The 20,157-nt window shown below is 44.3% G+C and overlaps 1 protein-coding gene across 5 annotated transcripts in view; it reads right to left on the reverse strand.

The window, feature by feature from the left end:
* STYK1 (serine/threonine/tyrosine kinase 1) overlaps positions 1-20,157 on the reverse strand; it is a 34,406-nt gene that overhangs the window by 12,168 nt on the left and 2,081 nt on the right. For 3 of the 5 annotated variants that reach the window (XM_010986215.3, XM_010986211.3, XM_064479043.1), the window contains exons 2-3: positions 2,063-2,211; positions 1,480-1,614 (exon numbers count right to left, since the gene is read on the reverse strand). In XM_010986215.3, coding sequence (XP_010984517.1) covers positions 1,480-1,614; positions 2,063-2,126 — 199 coding nt within the window. In that variant the 5' untranslated portion in view covers positions 2,127-2,211. Of the gene's footprint in view, positions 1-1,479; positions 1,615-2,062; positions 2,212-6,655; positions 6,799-7,764; positions 8,002-20,157 lie in introns of those variants that run through there. The other 2 variants (XM_010986210.3, XM_010986212.3) reach the window with 2 other exon arrangements.

Here is a 20,157-nt window from a genome sequence, read left to right on the forward strand (position 1 = left end):
GATAATTGGCGGGTTACAGGAGATGAGGCCAGAGAGGGCCCAGATCATGTAGGGTCATTGAAAGAATGTTGTCTTTTTCATTCTAAGATGGGAAGCTACTGGAGGGTTTCAAGCAGAGAGTTAACAGGACTGACTGACACCTTAAAAGAATCATTCTGGGGTGGGTGGGGGGAGGGTCTAGCTCAGAGGCACAGTGGATGCCTAGCATAAAAGGAAAAAGCGATAGGGGCAGAAGCAGGGAAGCCAGCTAGGATTACAATTATCTGTGAGAGGTGAGAATGGCTTGAGTCTATTTTGAAGGCAGAGTTAACAGGATTTGCTAATGGTCTGGATATGGAGTGTGAGAGAAAGAGGAGTCAAGGACACCTTCAAGGTTTTAGACTGAACACAGGGAGCGGGGCTTGCCATTTACTGAGATAAGGAAGGCCACTGGGGGAGGGCATTGTGAGGGGATTTCAGGACCTTTGTTCAACACATAATACATCTTAGATGTGTACTAGGTCACAACTGCAAAGTAGGTGGTTTAGTATGAGAATCTGGAATTCAAGGGGACTATAATCAGAAGGAAGAAAGTATTTGAATCCGTTAAGACTGAAAATTAGATCAGTTAGGTAGTGACTGCAGATTTAGAACAAACGTAGAAAGTACTTGAAGAAGGAGGAAGTGCAAAATCATTTCAAATGCTTTTGAGAGGTTATGAAGACTCAACCTAGCTGTCGCTGGTAATCTTGGAAAGAGTTGTTCGGGTGAACTGGTCGGGGAGAAGCCTTGTTTTAGTAAGTTCAAAAGAGAACGTGATAGGCAGAAGCAGTGAGAGGGAGTTAAGGCAACTTCTTTGAGAAGTTTTCTGTAAGAGTGAATGATAAGAAAATTGGGATACAGTTTAGAGAAGGAGTAAGGATCAGCCACTACGGAGTTTCATGTCACTGTCAGGATATGTTTCTCCTTCTTTTGTCCCTGAGTTTCATGTATGAGCGGATGCCCTTTAATTATATGCTCAGCGGTACTCCAGAACAGTGTGTTATCATCGCCTACCTAATGCTTCAAAGACTATTATGAAGGCTATCCCTTTTCGTCATAAATTCCAGAAGCACAGAACAGGGTTGGACTGTATTACAGAGTAAAATGTCATCCTTCAAAGCTCAATGTTACAGAGCCTTGGGTGTCACCCAATAGGTCTTCCTCCCTAATCCTTAGACACTCACATGGCCAAAGATTTGTACAGTAGGACAAAGAAGACAGAAGCAGGTTACATGAGGCCTCTATTGCCTACTCTTCTTTCAGCTAACAAGCATATATTTAATTTTTACTCATGACTCCCTAGAGAAAAGTTCACCCCCTCTCAACTCCATAGGAGGAGACCCATATCCCCTACCTCACTGCAGGGACCTCTAGACCTGGGCTCACTGAGGCATAGGTCTTATCTTCTGTCACCTTTATCTGCCCCAAGCCACTGCCCAGTTCCAGTGTGAACTTTACCTCGGCGTCCAGGAGGCTGTTGTTGGGCTCTTTGTTCTCTGATAAAAAGCCACAGGATGACCCCAAGGAGGATGAGGAAGATGCCAACCAGGAGGGTTGGGATGATGATGATTTCATACTGCTGCTCCCGGACAACTAGGCAGGAAGTCAAGCAAGAAGAGAAGAGGCTGAAGGAGCAGGCTAACCTGATGGCCACAGCACTCCCCTGCCCACCAGTCCTAGCTCACCCTACGTGACACGATCGTCTCTTGCTTCTGGCCCCTCTACTTTCATTCAGTGCAACCACAAGTGGAATCAGCTCCTTGATCTGAAACCCCAGTGACCCTGTTTCTTAGCCCATCAAGGATGCTCTGTGCCTCTTCTCTCATTTTTCCTACTGAGAAGAAGGACGAAGCCCATCTGGCTGTACGGTTGCCACTCACCCCCACTTCAAAGACAGTGGCCTCTAGTGCCAATTCCTGTCATCACCACCGTCATCGTTTCTGTCAGAAATCAAACGATCTTCCTTGCAGAATCTCTTCCGATCTTAATCTCCGTCGCCCTGAAATCCGAGGACAGACATCTCTAGCATATCTCTACTTACTACACAGCTTGTCACTGAGACTGCATTCCAGCAGTGTCCGTGTCATGCCCCTCTCGTCTCCCATCGCCGCGCAGCTGTCCACTTCAGCACTTGACCCACAGAGAATGCCCAGAGCACAGCAGAGAATAATTCCCAAGGACCGAGTCGTTCTGAAAAAAGCGAACACACACAGAATTTTAAACCACCTCTGCAGATCACTAGTTACTAGGTACACAGCTACTTGGAACTCTCTAAGCCACCAGCTCATCTCCAGCCATCCACCTGCTATTCAGACTGGAAGAACTTGTTTTTTCCTGCCATTTTTTTCTTTTATATGGTTAACACAGTGCTGATCTGGTCTTACCTTTTCATGCCATTGTTTCTCAAATTATTTTAAAGGCTCCCCTCCTACCCTAGACTCCTGCTCCAGTGGTCAAGTTCATGAACGGTGCACAATTGTGGTCCATGGGTTTTGTGAGAAAGAGTTATCCTTGTTATAGTCCTTAAGCAAGTCTGATTTTCTTTTTCTATGTATCACCCATTTTTTAAAACAAAACACTTTATTCCATTTTTATACAAAGCTAAGTCAGACAATGAATAGTTGGCAGATCTCAAGCGAGATGAATTATACATTTGCTTTCTTTCTCTGAAACGTCCTCTCCCCACTGCATTCTCACTACCAATCAACAGATAGCATAGAAACTATTTAATTCTACAGCTCTCAGCGCTCCAAGGAGCCTTCCCTGCCCATCATATATAGACAGATGCAGACACTCATTCTTACCAATGTATAGATTAAAACAAGTGTCTGTACTAAGCCATCTTCTCTTTCTCTCTTTTTTAAACAAAAAGGAAATCTACTTATTTGATTCAAAAATAAAAATATAAAATGGCATACCCACCCCAAAAGATAAAAATCTGCCTCCCACCTCCTTCTTCTCCATCTATCCAGTTCCCAGTTCTCCTCCAAGCAGACTATAGTTACTAGTTTCGTGTTTACCTGGCCAGAGATTCTTTATGTTCATCGCTTTCAACTCTATATAATCAGCACGTGTTTCTATATAATTCTGTATAATTAGCATATTCCCAAAAACCTGATTCTTTCTTTTTGAAGAGAACTGGTGGTTACCACTCTTCCATATTTGCACAAACTTTACTTTGCCCTTGGTTAGCCTGATTCTGTGGCCCGCAAAACCAACTTCTTCAATTCTCATTGATCAGAAACAAAATATTGTAATTTTCTACTGTCTAGGTAACTGTAAATATGTGCTCTAGTTTTGTAGTGATTTGATAACAAGGTCAAATTTTAAAAAATCGTAATTGTAGCTTATATGATATTATGCTATATTGTACATGTGTGACATTAGCCATATTATGCTGCCTTCTGCTACATGTTGTGCTTTCTTACTGATACGAAGAACCACGATGATCTGTATTGAAGCAGTGTCTCAGTGCCTGAAACACACATGTGAAGGAACCTCCCAGCCAGCTGAGCCTTCTCTTCACCATTCCTGGAGCTCTGTGAGCTCATCTGAGGGGCTGAGAGTTAAACAGTTCCCTTAGAACTCAGAGGACAGGCAGGTGGCTGGTTGACAGAAGCCCAAATAAACAGAGGAGTAGCGAGAAGGAGGAACATTGCAGAGAGAGAGGGAAATTCTTATCTGTGGGATTGCACAGAGCAAGGGATCTATGCAGTCAGTGAATAATAAGATCACAAAGTCCATCTCATCTATTTTGTAAGTCAAAAGGGCAAGGTGGACGTTCCCGCAATTCCACAAGACCACACGAAAGGGAAAGTGCTCATAAAAGGGCAGGAAGCAACATGCCTTGAGAAGGTGGAGCAAAGGAGAAGGTCTTAAAACATGAGCTCAGCCAGAAGAGTTTTAACGTAATTTGAAAATGTGTCCCTGCCATTGTCATTCTTGTTTTTCTTCCCTCTTGCTTCCTTTACGGTGCATGATCAGACGTAATTATTTTCATTCAGGGAGCAGCCAGTTTAATGGGCTTGGCTACCTGGGAGTCTCTTCTGTGACATAATCTCCTACCACAGCACAAGAGGGAGAGCCATTCAGCAGCCAGCTCCGACTCGTGAGCTCTGCCCAGAAACCAAACTACACACCCGCTGGTACAAACTGGAACGTGAAATGGGAAGCCCTGTGCACATGTCCCCACGTAGAGCTGCTCAGGGTGGCCACATCCAATGACACCACATGTGTAAACATAACCACACCCAGGGACCCAAACCCAAGCTTATCCTCCCACCCCGATACCACACTTACTCCGCAGCACCCACTGCTGGACGCAGCATGACCTTCTATTGCATTTCCTAAACAAGGTTCTCACCATTTGGCTATAGGCACCTATAAGATACCAAACAAGTCGAGAATTTTTAAGGAATACATGCCAGGTGTACCCATCTGTCCGTGAAAGCCACACAGAGCTCACCAAAGCACTGAGATCACAAAATTCTTATATTCACTTGTAACAACGATATTCCTCTCTACATTTTTTTCTTTGCCATTAATGTTCAATTACCACGTGTCTGGGCCTCCCGTTCTGTGTCAAGCTAAGAAAAGGCATGTCTAGATGCCAGAACCTTCTGGGATGACCCTTCCTATGGGCTGGATTCTAACCCATCTATTAGAAGAATATTCCTGTCCAACATTTCTGTACAATATGACCCATACTCTGTCCCCTTTGATTATATCTCGCTGTGTTAAAAGAAAAAAAAAATACATTGGCTTCTGCTTCTTCTCTTAAGAGGAAACCCTTAAGTATATAAAACACTAGTCTACATGCCTTTTGCTTTCATGCTATTGTTTCTCAGATTATTTTTAAAGGCTCCCCGCCTACCTGAGACTCCTGCTCCGGGGCTCAAGTAAATGTTCACAGCACCTGTCTGAACAATTGTGGTCCATGGGTTATGTGGGAAAAGTCTACATCCTGTATTATAGTCTAATTTTCTTTTACTGTGTTTGACTTATTTTCTAAACAAAACATTTATTTTCATTTGGATACAAAGCTAATTCAGACAAGGAATGAACAGTTGGGGCAGATTTCAAGTCCTCTCTTTAGTGCCACGTATTACTAGGTGCAGGGCACTGAGATCAAAGGTCCAGTGAAGTGGTGAAATTGTTAATTCCGATAACTCTGGCGGCTGGAAAATAGGTACATAGTTTGCCTATAGTTTACACACACCCACAGTGCCAAGTCTCAGCCAGAAGGGCTCTAATTAAAGCAATATTATTGCCTCATTTGTGGCTGTCATTCCTTATTTTTCCTCTTCTCAGTTGGTTCTGACTTTAGCATCTTAAAAAGTTGAGTTCCCCTCTTGAAATGAGGACCTAGACTGATAAATCTCACTACAAAGACAGAGATTCAAATAGAAAGAGAACGAAAGTAAAATGGGAAGCAAAATCCACCCCAAATTTTTGCAAGACTATAGCCTGGAGACCATGGAAGTTAATGACCATAGCTAGAACCGAGCTAAATATTAACTCTCCCAACTCTGACACATATCTACAAGGAAAGTACAATGCCATACTGCATTTTTGCATCTGTTTTAATTACACAAAGAAAGAGTTCTTTTTCAACAACAACAGAACTCCCACTAGTGACAGTTCGGTTTGGTCAGCACAATAATGGCCCTGACATAATCAGCAATTTTCTCATGAGCATCCAGAAGAGATTCTTACCAAAATTTATCAACAAATAGAACTGTAAAAATTAGATGCGTTCTCCTGTACTCTGCCTCTATGTTGTGAGAAATTTCTTGATCGACTCTATGACATCTGGTCCCAGTTCCATAAGGTGTGATTAAATCTGTCGTGCCAGCCTCATCCTCAACCTTACCACCTGCCTGTCAACACAAGCTGATCTGCCAGCGATGTTCTCTTATACAGGCAAGTGACCCGCTTGCCTAGACGGGCACCGCGCTGGGTTGAGGGTGTCCTTAGTAGCTGTGGGCTACGGGGCAGAGGAAGAGAAAATATATGGAGAGGGTCCCTGAGTCGGAGACAGTCTGCCTTCTCCCTCAGTCACTCAGCCTTCCCTCTGCTTCCGCCATCACCCCTACCTCTGAGCTGTCCAGCCCCCAAAAGTCACTTAATGGAGTGACCATGTTAAGTTGGAAGCAAGATAGAGAGGAACTGCTCAGATCCAGAGGATTCCAGTTACCTATCTGCAACATTCTGAAAATGAGCGCCCTTTCACACACAGGAGGACACTGAGGTTCAGAGGAATTCAGTTCTGAATTAGCCAGAGGAAAAAAAAGAAGAAAAAAAAAAGCAAGTAAATGGCCAAAAAAGTTTCAAACTCCAGTCTTTTGATTTCAAAACCAATTTTCCTGAAACGACTTCACCACTCATGTGCACCTGTCACTCAAATGGACAAGAAACATGGTGTCAAGAAGGAATTATGTCAGAATCCAAAGAATCATGGAAACCATATGCTGAAACCGAATTTCACCAACAACTATACCATAAATCGGAAAGGACAGGTGAGAAGAATCTGCCTGCTTGTTCTCTAAGGTCGTTCAGGGGCATGTCTGCACGTCTGTCTTCACACTGCATCCTGAAAATAAGTGTCGAATCAGAAACGGTTTCCCGTACTCACCAGATTATGGAATCCTGGACCATTTTCTTAGTTTGTTCATGTTCCTGGAGCTGAGCCCAATTCTATTTCAAGGGAAAGGGCCTGGTTTCCAGGATTAGCAACCTTCCACTGCGAGCCTGAGGGCCAGGAAGGGGCCAGAACTCCCAGGGCCAGAGCTCCGGACTAATAATTAGGGTTGCTCTGCTGGATGTCAGTGCCTCGGGCTCCACCTCTCCCCGAAGCGCACTCATGAGTGGACAAAAGTGAATGGGAGGGCTCACTGACGAGGCGGCCCTCTAAACCCAGGGAATCAGACTGATGTAGGTAACTCGCCGCCCACACAGGGATTATAATCTGCTGGTGCAGAAGAGGCGGAGAGGAGAGGTGGTTCCCCAGAGAGCATCCCTTCCTCCCGCTCTTCTCAGATACGGGAGACAGGGATGGTCCTCACCCTCAGCCTCCTCCACCTTCCTAGGCACCCGGGCCTTGAAGTGCTTTTTGAACCATAAAAAGGAGAGGCTCTCAGCCTGTTGCCTGGGAGTCCTGACCCTGTTGAAACAAAAGCTTTTGTCAAGACAGAGCCTGTCAGCTTTTCTTGCTTAATTTTACCTGTCGGCAGGAGTTCCTGAAACGCACGTGATGTACAGTAATGGTGAGGAAGCCTAAACTGTATCTCGGCTCCTCCCCAGAAGCCTGCTCTGTTAGAGGAGCAAAGGGAGGGAGGGCAGGGCGGCCAGGCGCCGGGACGCCGCAGCGGGAGGGCCCCGCTCACAGCCCCGCAGGCAGCTTCAGGCCTTACACGGCACTGCAGACAAGAACGCACTTCGTGCCCTTTGAGGTATCCCACCAATTCAAGACATGGTATTTTGACTATAAGTATTACCCTGTTTATCATGTTCCCGATTCTATAACCCTCCATCCACCACGTTCCAACCTCAAAAGCCTGGAAATAACATATCTTAAATTAGATCCTCTCCTGGCTGGCTACTTCCTCTTCGTGGGATTACCAAACAACAGTCTCCCAAGCCCAGAATAAAGACCACTGACAAGAGGGCAAAGCCAAGAACACACAACCACCGCTGCCTCTACACAGAGCAGCCTCTGATCCATCTGTGTCTCCTCTCGCCTACCTGATGGACACACGGAAGACGCCGGTCCCTGCTGCTGGGGTGTCTCAACTGCTGTCAGTCACATTGCATTTCTGGGGATCAGTCCCCCTCTTTGCTATTCACCCTGCTCGGCTTTTTCTTCCAAGGGAGGGGACTCCTGGTACTTTAAAAATCTTTTGGCATTTCCCCCCCAAAAGCCAGGAGATCTATTTTCGTGTCTTGCCACACCGCCTCCAGCCTTCTCGAGCACACAGCCCTCTGCAGAGAGGAGGGTCCCCGCTGAGCAGAGCAGAAGGAAGACAGCCCACAAAAGACTGTGGGAACCCACGCACGGGCACGCGCACGCGCACACGCACGCACACCTGCTCCTTCTCTGATAAAGGAGTCCCTGGCCCAGGCAGGCAGAGCGACAAATGCACTCACTGCACAATCAGGAAATCAGCTAGTGTTGTGTTACACAGGGTGTGTCCTTGTAAGGAGCCTATACATAGAAAGCAAATAACCCCTTGGCAGGATGCAAAAGGCACCTCTGGGACACACATCACCACCTCACTCAGCACAGCCAGGAGCCAGCAGCAGGAGTGGGTCAGCGTGCTTCTGAGCTGAGGGGTCTGGGAGTCCGGGGACGAGGGAGCAGCACCGACCTGGTGCTGTGACAACAGAGTCAGAGGTCTGAGGTTCTAGCTCGGGTTTGGTAGATGCGTCACCCAGCGTTCAGAGGCATATGACCTGACCTCGCCGTTCCTTCTCGTCCTAAGGGACCAGACGCCTCTTTCTCTCCAGAGGGCCGTGAAGGAGTACAGAGGGCAGCAGGAAGTGAATCACACCAGAAAAAGGGGCAGGCAACCAAGAAGTCCCCACAACCGGTTATTCCACCTCTCAAATCCCGAAGGCTCCCTTGGACCCGCATCTTCCTTCCCACATCACGGCAGCCCCAGAACCTCGCAAGTTTTCATTCCTGTCCCTCCCCTGCCTGTAATTTCCCACGGGGTAATGGTAAGAGAAGGAGCTTTGGAGGACGGCTTCTGTTTGCATCTCAGTTCTACTACATCATGGCTGCGTGTACATTATCCTTACTTTTTGAGCCTCTGTTTTTCCATCTGTACAGTGGAGACAAAAATGCCTACCTTCCAAGGGATCATTTATGTTAAAGACCTCAGGCACATTAGACAATCCGCGTGTGTTAGTCTCTCTCCTCCTCCCTGCCTTCTTCACCTGCCCTCCGGGTTGGGAGGTAGTCACAGAGCTGTGCCAGTCAGGTAAGCATATATTAACCGAAAATAGCAAAACAAAAGACCCATCATCATACTTATAATACCTGTGGATCTAAGTGTATGTAGTTCTGTGTTTGAAGAGGAAGTTAAAATAATCATAAAGTGAATGTGGGTTTTAAAAGTCTTTATATACCCCTCTAGGTGTGATTTGATAGCCCAAGTATTACACCAGCTAGGAGGTGTCTGAATTTGACCATCATGTTGAAGAAGGGGTATTTAAACACGATGGATCAAAGAGCATAATGCTGTGAACAAAGGCATGAAAACAGACAGAATGCTAGATAGTGATATATTAATTAATGAATTGATGAGTTAATGAATTAACCTCTGTCCCTAAATTTCTCAACTCCTTCTCGCTGGTTCCATCGATACCACCTTTCTGCTGACTGTCTTTGCCCAGTTCCTGAACCCACCTTGACAGAGGCTCACTAGTGGCCAGTAGTCCCAGCTCCCCTCTCTCCTGGCCACCCTGAGAGGACATAATCTCACTCCACTTTCAGAAGGCGGGTCCGGTGACTCATGCTTCAGATCCAGGCCCTCTCAGATCTGGAGTCCCGTCCTGAATGTCTCATGGGTGGGTAGGGCCTTATGGTCCTGCCTTAATCAGCCCGCTGTCCTGAGCTTAGAACTTTGCTCTGTACTCTGGTTGCTGAGCTTCCGAGATAGGAGGGAAGGGGGAAGACAGCAATTAACACGCAAATGGTGGGGAAGATTCAACCCCCAGGAGGCCTTGAGGATTAAGATGGCAGGAGATTTGACTTCTAGTAGACCTTGAGCTTCATTATATGCTCACTGTAACATATTAGCATGATAAATGACATGCCTACAGGCGCCATGACAGGCCCAAGGCTAGCCACAAAAGGTCAAAGGGTGGGCCGTGGCCCCAGTTCCTCCGAATCCCAGTCCCTTCCCCAGGGCAGTTGGAATGGTCCTCCCACTTGTTAGCATATGAAGCTACCGAGCCCATAAAAACTGGCAACACCACTCCTCGTGGCCACCTCTCTCACTCCCTCCTCTTCAAAGGCGGCTGCACTCTGTCTGTGGAGTGTGTGCCTGCTTCTACTTCAACCTGAGCACCCAACCCCCACACCCTGTGGCCTCTCTTGCTTTCTGAAACAGCCTACACTCTATGCAGTATGTATCTCTCTCAATAAATCTCCCTTTACGCAACTGGGGCTGGCTCTTGAATACTTTCCTGCATGAAGCCAAGGACCCACGCTTGGTGGGACATGTCCCAGGGGCTCAACCGAGACCTGGGACACAGCCCTCCTCACGCCCCACGTCTGTTTTTCCTGCATCAGTTCTGCTACAAATGGGAAGAAGACCATCCCCCAGATCAACACCCCTGCCGGCCTAGCGTCTGAATAATGACCACCCCCCCCCCAGCTCTGCTTCACGTGTAAGCACACAGCCCTGCACCTCTTGCCCCCGTGTTCTGCTCACACCACTAAAAACCCAGGTTTTTTGTCTACATTTGACTCCATAACCAAACTGCCCACCTTTACCTACCGCCCACCTCTACAGCCTAGTTCGTCTCACATCTCTCTCTCAGACGACTGGTCGGAAAGCTGATGAGAGGTAAGAGGGAAAAGTCACCGGCGGATACAGGCAAAATGGAGGTCACTCTTGGCCACAGAAAGAGTAGTTTCAGAGCAGCAGCAGAGTCAGAGTGGTGTGGCTCAGGGAATAAACAGAAAGTGAGGATGTGGAGAAGATGTGTTTGGGGAGCTTTTCTGAGATGTTTAGCTGTGAATGAGAGGACTAAGGTGAGGAGCTCAGGGACCGCTCTTCAAGTTGATTTGTTTGGAAACTTAGGGCTCCAGCAAATGAGGACGGGAACTAGCAACATCCCAGCATGGAGTTAAAAATAACACAAATCAATATTTGAGCTGAGGGCGGGGGCAGGTTCTAGGCCTGAATACACGACAAAGCCTGAGACAGACAGACACACACACACACAACCATAGACACTCACACACACAATGACACTGAAAAACAGGCAGACAGATTAATAGAACACGTAAATATCCCAGAAATAAATCACATGTTTAGAAATTTAATATAAAGAAGTCAGCATTTTAAAAAAAAAAAAGAAGATTCTCAAACTGAGCTGCACATTAGAATCTCTTACGGAGCTTTTTAAAAAATACCAATGCTGGGGTTCACCCCCAGCCCCAGAAGAGAACATGGTGATTATGAACCCTACAGATTATGGTTTCATCCATCAGCACTGAAAAGAGGGAATGCTTCCCAGGAGAGACCAAAATATAGCTGGTGCGGAGAACTGCCAAGCTCCATTATGCATAATATGCATATTATGGTTTACTCATTTGGCAAAAAAAAATTTAGATCTTTGCTTCATCCCTATGCAAAAATAAATTTTACTTGGGAAAATGACTGTAGGTTTTAAGAAACATAAAAAATCACAGTATAAGTTAAAATGGATTGGCAAAGACTTGCTATGTTACAAAGAAAAGATTTCTTCCAATAGGAAAAAAAAAAATCACAAAGCGAGATCAACCAATCAAGCAAAGAATAAAAACACAGAAATTTTATAGCAATAAATGAAGATAATTAAGATGTCAATAAATAACCATGGAAAGTTAAAAACAGAAGAAAACTAATTCACCAAACCAAAATGCGTAACAAATATGGAAGCACAAGGGAGGAAGATTAAAGATGTTCAGCTTAACTAGAAATTAAGTCATACTATTACCTACTTAATTAAATATTAAAAGAAAAACAAGGTGCAATTTTTTTGCCTATCCACTTAAGGAAAATTAAAAAATGAAAGCGAGAACTTTGATGCACTAAAGAGCCCAGTTAAAAAAGCTCACTCTTACACTTTGACAGGGTGTCTAAATTTCAATATTTAAGGAAACAAATTTGGCAATATGTAAACAACGAGCCTTAATGACACTCATAATCTCGACCAACTAATTTCTCTCCCAGGAGTCAATTATAAGATTTTTTTATAAGATTTTTTTTAATGGAAGATGATTCTGAACACACAAAAACATTTTTATTGTACTGTTATCTATTTCTCTTGAAAGCAAAAATACACATTTACTTCAAAATATCCCAGGACTTGAAGAAAGAAAGTGGGTGGAGATATAAATGAAACAAGATTGGCCATGTGTTGAAAATTGTTGAATTTGGGTGATTAACACATGCATAGTCATCCTCCCATCCAAACCTTTTTTTTTTTTTCTGTTTTTGTATAGATATGAAATTTTCTACAATTAAAAAAAAAGATAGAAAAAAATTTAAATTTTTATCAAAAAGAGTGTGATGGTTAATTTTATATGTCAATTTGGCTAGGCCATACCAAGATATTTGGTCAAACATTATTCTAGAGGTTTCTGTGAAGAAATTTATTTCATTGAGAATGGCTGGCTGTTTAATATCTTAAACCAGTCACAAAGCAGCCCAGCAGCGGGCCCCACCTCAGCCACCTGCCTTTGTCCTTCACGTCCCTGCCCTGAGCTTGCGGGCATGAGAAAGGTGCTCTGCTTTCAGATGCTTTTTTTCCTTTTTTCTATCTTCCACAATAAAGGCCAAAAACGGCATGCTCCTACACTTCAGCTCGCTTTCAGTTTTTATTACAAGTCTCAGAAGTACAGCCCCGTGCATTTCTGAAACCCAGCAGACTCCTTTCTGCTATTAATTAGTTATGTGCTCTTCAGCAAATTGTGTAATGGCTTCTAAACCTCATTTTTTCACATCTGTTATAGTAAATAATCTGGGGGTCTGTTAAGCTGTTGTTCACGCATTTCAGAGAACTTCAGGCCAGCTCTATCATTGCCCCATCATGTATGGCTCACAGTTCTCCTCTGATACGTCACTGCTACAAATCTTTAGGGAGACAAAGGTTAATGCAGCTAAAAAGGTGATAAGAGATTCACTTTGGAGAAAAATCTGATATCAAATGAATTTTAAATACTGCTATTTCTGTATCAGCATGGATATAGAATGTATCCAGTATAATGAGACATACACTTACACGTATAGTTATATTATGAAGTATAATTAATTTTCACTTTGGCTTCCGCTGCCTTCTGCCCTGGAATTTGTCATATTTTCCTCACCTAGAGTCTTTCTCAATAGAAAGTTCTAGAAGAAATGTACAGTGAGAGGGAAGAATTTGCTCCTAATACAGGCAAAAGAGTTGTGTGATGTAAGTTATGATCCTGGGTCAGCAAGATCTTGTGCGTGACCTTAAGCAAGCCAGTCAGAGGGTTGTATGTAAATCATCGAGAAATAGTATCTCAAGAGTAAACATACAAGGCATTATAATTATTTATTGATATCCAAAGGAGAATATCCAAGAAAGCAAAACTATGATGAAACCAAGTATATATAACATATTTACATAGGAGAAAGAAAATTCAGGAGGGTGAAACCAGAGGAAAGGTAGACAATGAAGTTTTTCTCTACCCATTTAAGTAAGGAATTTAATACCTTATATCATTCCCTCAAAATGAGTAAGCCATCCAGTCCTTCGAGCAGAGTCTCTAATTGCTGTCAACACATACAAATCTACGGAAAAGTCAACAGCTGTACGCACACCCTTCCAAAGATGCAGAAAGCAGTTTAAAGCAAAGGCATTCGAACATTGCCTTAAACATCTGCCACCCTCCTGGGTTCCTCATTTGTCCTGGGACATGAACTTTAAGGGTTTGTTTGATCTTACTTTTGGAAATGGAAGAGCAACAAAGATCCCAACAAAAACGGAACAAGAGAATGAAGATCGTGAAGTTAGTGTCTAAATTCCAGAGGCGAACCGTCAGAATTTTTGCCTGACATTTATTTAAACTGAACAACAAAAATATATTAAGTGCTTTCCACCATTCCTTGCTCGGGTTTCCTCTTCTATTTGTCTCTCCTAACATAGTTTTGGACCTTTCTCCAGGACCCAGGCAAGAAGACTAAATTCAGTATTTGTATCCTTGGACTCACATTCTCTCTCCCTCGTTTTCAACTAAACCCAGACTCTTTCCATGAGAGAGCATGGAGCAGAGTTCAGACAATAAACCCAGTGAAATAATCCACATTGGACCCCACCCTTAACTGATATTGATGCTCAGCACAACTTCCTTGATACCAGTTTTTGCTTGCTAGTTCGTTTTATGGCGTAGAGTTACAATGGTAAACACTTATATAGTGCTCACTCACCATGTGTTAGGCACCGTTCTAAGCGCTTTACATATGGATGAAGAAACCGTGTCACAGAGAGGTTAAGTAACCTGCTCTAGATCACACAGCTAATAAGTAGGGATTTGGAGCTCCAACCCAGGTCTTGTGGCTTTAAAATCTGTTCTTGCATTGTACTATTCTGCCTCCCTAGCAGATTCTCAAAAATCCTTTTTTCTTTTTTTCGTAATCAGAATTATCTTTACTATTGCTTTTGGGTTTGTTTTATTTGAATGAGCTACAATTCATATACCACAAAATGCACCCTTTTAAAGTGTACAATTCAGTGGTTTTTTATTCACAAAGTTGTGCAACCATCACTGGTATCTAATTTTAGAATATTTTCATCGCTCCCCCCCTCAAAAAAAAACCCTGAATCAATAGCAGTCACTCTCCAATGCCCACCTCCCCGCCCCAAGCCCCGGGGCATTGCTCATCTATTTTCTGTCTTTATGGGTTTGCCTATTTAGGATGCTTCACATAAATGGAATCATACACTTTGTCACCCTCTATGGCTGGCTTCTTTCACTTAGCAAGTTGTCAGGTTTCATTCATTGTATTAGTCAGGGTTCTCTGGAGAAACAGAACCCATAGGATATATGTAGAAAGACATATGTAAAAGGAGATTTATTTATTACAGGAATTGGCTCACAAGGAGCTGGAGGTTGAGAAGTCCCACCACCCGCCGTCTGCATGAGGGAGAACCGGGAAATCTGGTGCTATCACCCCGTCTGAGGCTGCCGGCCTGGAAGTCGGGGTCCGCTGGTACAAGGCCCAGAGTCTGAAGTCCGGACTCCCCTTATTCCTTATGCCAATAACCCAGGGTCTTAATTACTGTAGCTTTGGAGTAAGTTTTAAAATTATTAACTAGGAGTCCTACAACTTTTTCTCTTTCTGAAGATTGTTCGGGATATTCTAAATCCCTTGTGTTCCTTCCTATGTGAATTTTAGAATCTGCTTGGCCACCTAGAATTCCGGGAGAGATTTCATTGACGACGTCCATCGACTTGGGGAGTACTACCCTCTTAACGGTATTAGGTCCTCCTACTTCCCACAGGGTGTCTTTCCATTTACTAAGCTCTTCTTCCATTTCTTTTAGTGATATCTTGTAGTTTTCCGTGTATAAGTCTCATTTGTTGCTGACGATAACATTGACAGTTCCACGGCCTCTAAAGGTTACATCAGACTTTGTGTACGATTTGATGACACCACAGAGCGTTCTGTCTCTGAGAAAATCAGTTCCAGAACAGGGTGGACAGTCCACGCCTCCTAAAGGCTGGTCAGACGTGCCCTATAAGGTAATACAAGCTCACGACTGGTCTTTCTCACATCTGGATAAGAACACAGACTATGTGGCTCCGCGTTCGGTAGCTCCCAGCATCAGAACCCCCTATATTTTCTTTGACAGTCCTGAGTTGGTCTGAATTTCTTAGGTTGCCATGAACGGGTGGGACTAGAGAGGACATCCAAAGAGTAATGTCTCTAAACTCCTATCAGCATAAATGTTTCTATATTGCAAACCTACACACACACACACACAAAATTACTGCTCCCTGGGCACACAAAGTAGGTTTGATCGAGGTTTAAATAAAAGCCACAAAGATACAGCCCCCAATATCACTGTTAAATCCCACAATTCAGGTCTGGAGATACGGGGTTTCCCGTCTAGCACAGAGTTCTAGCTCAGGTCTCAGCGAACTTTCTGTGGGCGATTTATCTCACTCACTATCTGAATCTCCATAAACCCACAGCCTGTGGCCTTGCTGATACACTGTCAAATCTTTATTGCTCATCTGTTTGTAGATAACCTAAGCTTATACTTCTATTTTTAAGTCCATTTGCCTCTGTTTCCCAGTCAACATTAACTTGGTGAATTAGAAATAACCGATTTCAGCATCAGCCCAAGAAGAGCAGAGCTGGAAAGCTAAAGGTGGAGGTGGCGAAAGGGAGGTGATTTATAGACAATTGTACATTCACCTTTGGTTTATCTGCATTTCTTTCTTCCCAGTTGTGCAAAGTGGGAATGTTCTTTAAAGTTATCTTCACTTTTATAACAGAAAGCCCCTTCAGAATAATCCATGGCTATTTTAACAACTTCATATCACATGTGGAAACTAAGATCTAAGTGAAAGCATGACTTGCCAAGGGTCAGAAAATCAATTAGATCTAATCAGACGTGGGGGATTAGATCTAATCAGACGTGGGACCGTTGATCATGAATCCGTTATCAGACCATCCTAAGAGTGGAACGTGGGTGAGGACAAGAAAGACAGGGAGCGAAATCAAGGTCACTTGGTGTTATGGGAGCTCTTTGGGCCTCAAGAGAGGATGCAAACATAGCAGGTTCAACCCTCAGTGTCAAAAAGCCGTTCTCCTCGCGCGCTGTGCATGAGGAAACCAGCACTGTACCATCTGTGCCAGCGCAGTCACACCCGCCCACTCTTTAAACTATAAAAACAGCAACCATGCCTTCCGATTCTCATTCTGCTTTACAAGGACACCGTGAGATGCCGCCCAAACTCCACAAACGCCATAAAACTCTAAACAGGGACCACCAGACGAGCCCCTTGAAAGCAACAACCAAAAAATAAAAACCCTTACCTCCATAACTTTCTGATGGTGGAGAAACTGAGGTACAGAATTTAAGAGTGTTCCAACAGCTAATTAGCTCTTAGGCTAAGACCTGTATCATGCATCCTGATTGTCCATCGGGTGCTCTCTCACTACAGTTTTCCACCTTCAGAAGGCAGACTGGATATGGGGTCTCTGTTTATTAGGTTAAGTTTGGGGGCGGGGGGTGAGGACAAGGAGGAAGATCCCTAGGTCTTAGCATTCATAGTGTGCCCAGACTTTCCTAGTTTCTCCTGCCTGCCGGGCCTTTGGGCTGACAGGTGCCTGGATGGACCTCGGCGCGTCTGTCACAGACACCTTCAAGGCTGAAAAGACTTCACATTCCAGCTGTGCTTTCCCTGCTGCCACTGCAGGGCTTCAGGATTATTCTACTGAACAATCTGCTTATTTCTTCCTCCACCGAAACTCCTTTTGGCTCACACTCAGACACAACTCAAGGAAACCCAAGGAACACCAAAGGGGTCAGGCCCTGAGACCTGCGGAGAAGAGACCACAGAGGTAGGGGGCAGGGCAGCTTCAGACCAGACAGGCTGGAGCTGTGGAATCTACCTATAGATCTGATGGAAAATGAGGCAGTCAAGAGAGATCTTCAGCATCCCCTCAGCTCCCCTCCCCCTTCCTTGAGCCACAGGCCAGGCTTGTCACTTCTTCTGCTCAGATAAACAGGTTCTTTCCTGCTTCTGTAGCATCTGACTAGCCAGAAGCAGTACCAGCTCTGGGCGCAGGCTGCGAGGCGTCCCACGGCGCTTAGGCAAAGGTCGGCAGGAGCCTTCCTTGTCGGGGCAAAGCTAACCCATCCAACTTAAAAGGAACTTTGCAGAAGTTTATCCTAATGACGCAAACTAGGGGTGGCTTTGACGTACAGTTGGTCCTGACAGCTCCTTATTGTCAGGGGAAAAAAAAGTGCTTAGGATCATCCTCTCTGAACTCCAAATGATCCTCTTTGGCAACTATTTTTCATCCTTAATGATATCTCCTGGAGTTGTTCAATGCAACAGCCCACATTTACCCAACAACACAGTACATTTGGTTAAATCATTCAAAATTGATAATAAGATGAAAGGTAATCATTTTGAAGCTTTTTCCAGGAAGCTAACTGGCTTAAAATATGAGTATTATATATGTATTACTGAGATTTTTTTCCCTATGGCTACAATGTACACTTTGAAACACATTTTTTTCTTAAACTTTAGCATCTGCTACAAACTCTTGTTAGTAGAATTCTAACATAGCCTAGAATTTTATACATATAATAATTCTAAGTTAGACCAATGTTCTAGAAGCATCTCCATATTTCTATGTATTTTGTTACCTGACAACTTTAACAACCACTGTTAAGTATATAAAATGGGGTACTTTACTATGACCGAAGCTGTAAGTAGTTAACAGCTGTAAAAGAAAAATTTAAAACACATTTCCCTTTCATTTATCATTTTTGCCAGTAATTTATACCTGAGAATTCTAAAAGTGTAGGTCTAAAAAATTTAATCACTATTTTCAAGTTGCTATGATCATGCTGTTGTTAAGAACTGGCTGTATTGAGGTGGTGTGACCACGAGGGTGGAGTAAAAGAGCCTGAGCTCACCTCCTCCCATGGGCACACCAAAATTACAACTATTTACAGAGCAACTATCGATGAGAATGACCTGAAGTCAAGAAGGAAAGATTTTTTTTCACCTCTAAAGATACAAAGAAGGAACCACAATGAGATGGGCAGGAGGAGCAGAGAACGGCGTAGTCAAGACCCACAACCCTGCATGGGCAGCCCACAAACTGGAGGGTGATAACAACTGCACAGGGTCTCGCCAAGGAGTGCAATTCCAAGCCCCACCCTGGGCTCCCAAGCTTGGGGTTCCTGCACCAGGAAGACTGGCCCCCAGAATGTCTGGCTTTGAAGGCCAGTAGGATTTGCACAGGGAGAGCTGGAAGGCTGTAAGAAAAAAAGGCTCACTCTTAAAAGGCGCACACAAATCTCACATGCTCCAAGACCCAGCGCAGAGGCAGTCATTTGAAAGGGGCCTCAGTTAGACTCATGTACTGATCTTGCAGAGCCTCCCCAAAAGGCAGCGGGGATTCCCTCTGGGGATATAATGCTGGCAGTGGTCACTGTGGGGCGCTTGTGCCACCGCAAGGACACTGGTGCTGGCTAAGAAGCATTTTGGAACCCCCCACTAGCTTATTAGCACCAGGGGCTCGCCTGCCCACTGGCTGATCATCAGCAGTCTGGGGACTCCACGGGCCAAGCAACCAGCCACATGGGGTCACAGCCCCGCCCACCCAACAGCAAGCTGGCACCAGCCCTGGGACTTCCCCACCCCCAAGCTCCAAAGCCGCCACCCTAGGACCCAGCCACAACAACCAGTGGACCCGCATCCTCCAAACGAGGCAGGATCTGGCAGCCAAATGGGCTAGGGCAAGACCCACCTACCAGCTCACCCACAGTAGTCAGTTCACCACAACAGAAGGTCCCATGAGCCCACACAGGGGCACCCTTAAAGCATTTAACTCTAGTGAGCAGAGTTAAATGGCTCTTATATAAGCCACTTCTCCAAGATCAGAAAATGTAACCAAACTACCTAATACATATAAATAAAAACAGAGAATTAGGCAAAATAAGGTGACAGAGGTATACGTTCCGAATGAAGGAACAAGGTGAAAACCCAGAACTAAGGGAAATGGATATAAGCAATATATCCAAAAAAGAGTTCAGGGTGAAGATCATATGCTCAATGAACTAGGAGAGGAATGCATAGACACAGTGAGAATTTCAGTAAAGAGTTAGAAAATATAAAGAGGAACCAAACAGAACTGAAGTATGCAATAACTAAAATAAAAAATACACTAGAAGGAATCAATAGTAAATTAAGTGATACAGAGGAATGGATCAGCAAACTAGAAGACAGAGTAGATTGGAGGGTAATAGCTCAGTGGTAGAGCACATGCTTAGCATGCACGAGGTCCTGGGTTCAATCCCCAGTACCTCTATTTAAAAAACATTTTTTTAAGAATTAAAAAAAAAAAAAAGAAAGAAAGCAGAGTAGTGGAAATCACCCAAGCTGAACAGAAAACAGAAAAATAATTTTAACAAAATAAAGTTAGCTTAAAAGACCTTTGGAAAACATCAAGTGTACTAACATTCACATTATAGGGGTCCCAGAAAGGGAAAAGAGAGAGAAAGGGGCAGGTAACTTACTAAAAAAAATAACAGCTGATAACGTCCATAAATGGGGTTGGGGGGGGAGGCAGGCATCCAGGTTTAGGAATCACAGAGAGTCTCAAACAAGATAAACCCAAAAAGAGTCACACCATGACACAT

The sequence above is a fragment of the Camelus dromedarius genome, chromosome 25 (genome assembly GCF_036321535.1).
Source record: "Camelus dromedarius isolate mCamDro1 chromosome 25, mCamDro1.pat, whole genome shotgun sequence".
NCBI lineage: Eukaryota > Metazoa > Chordata > Mammalia > Artiodactyla > Camelidae > Camelus > Camelus dromedarius.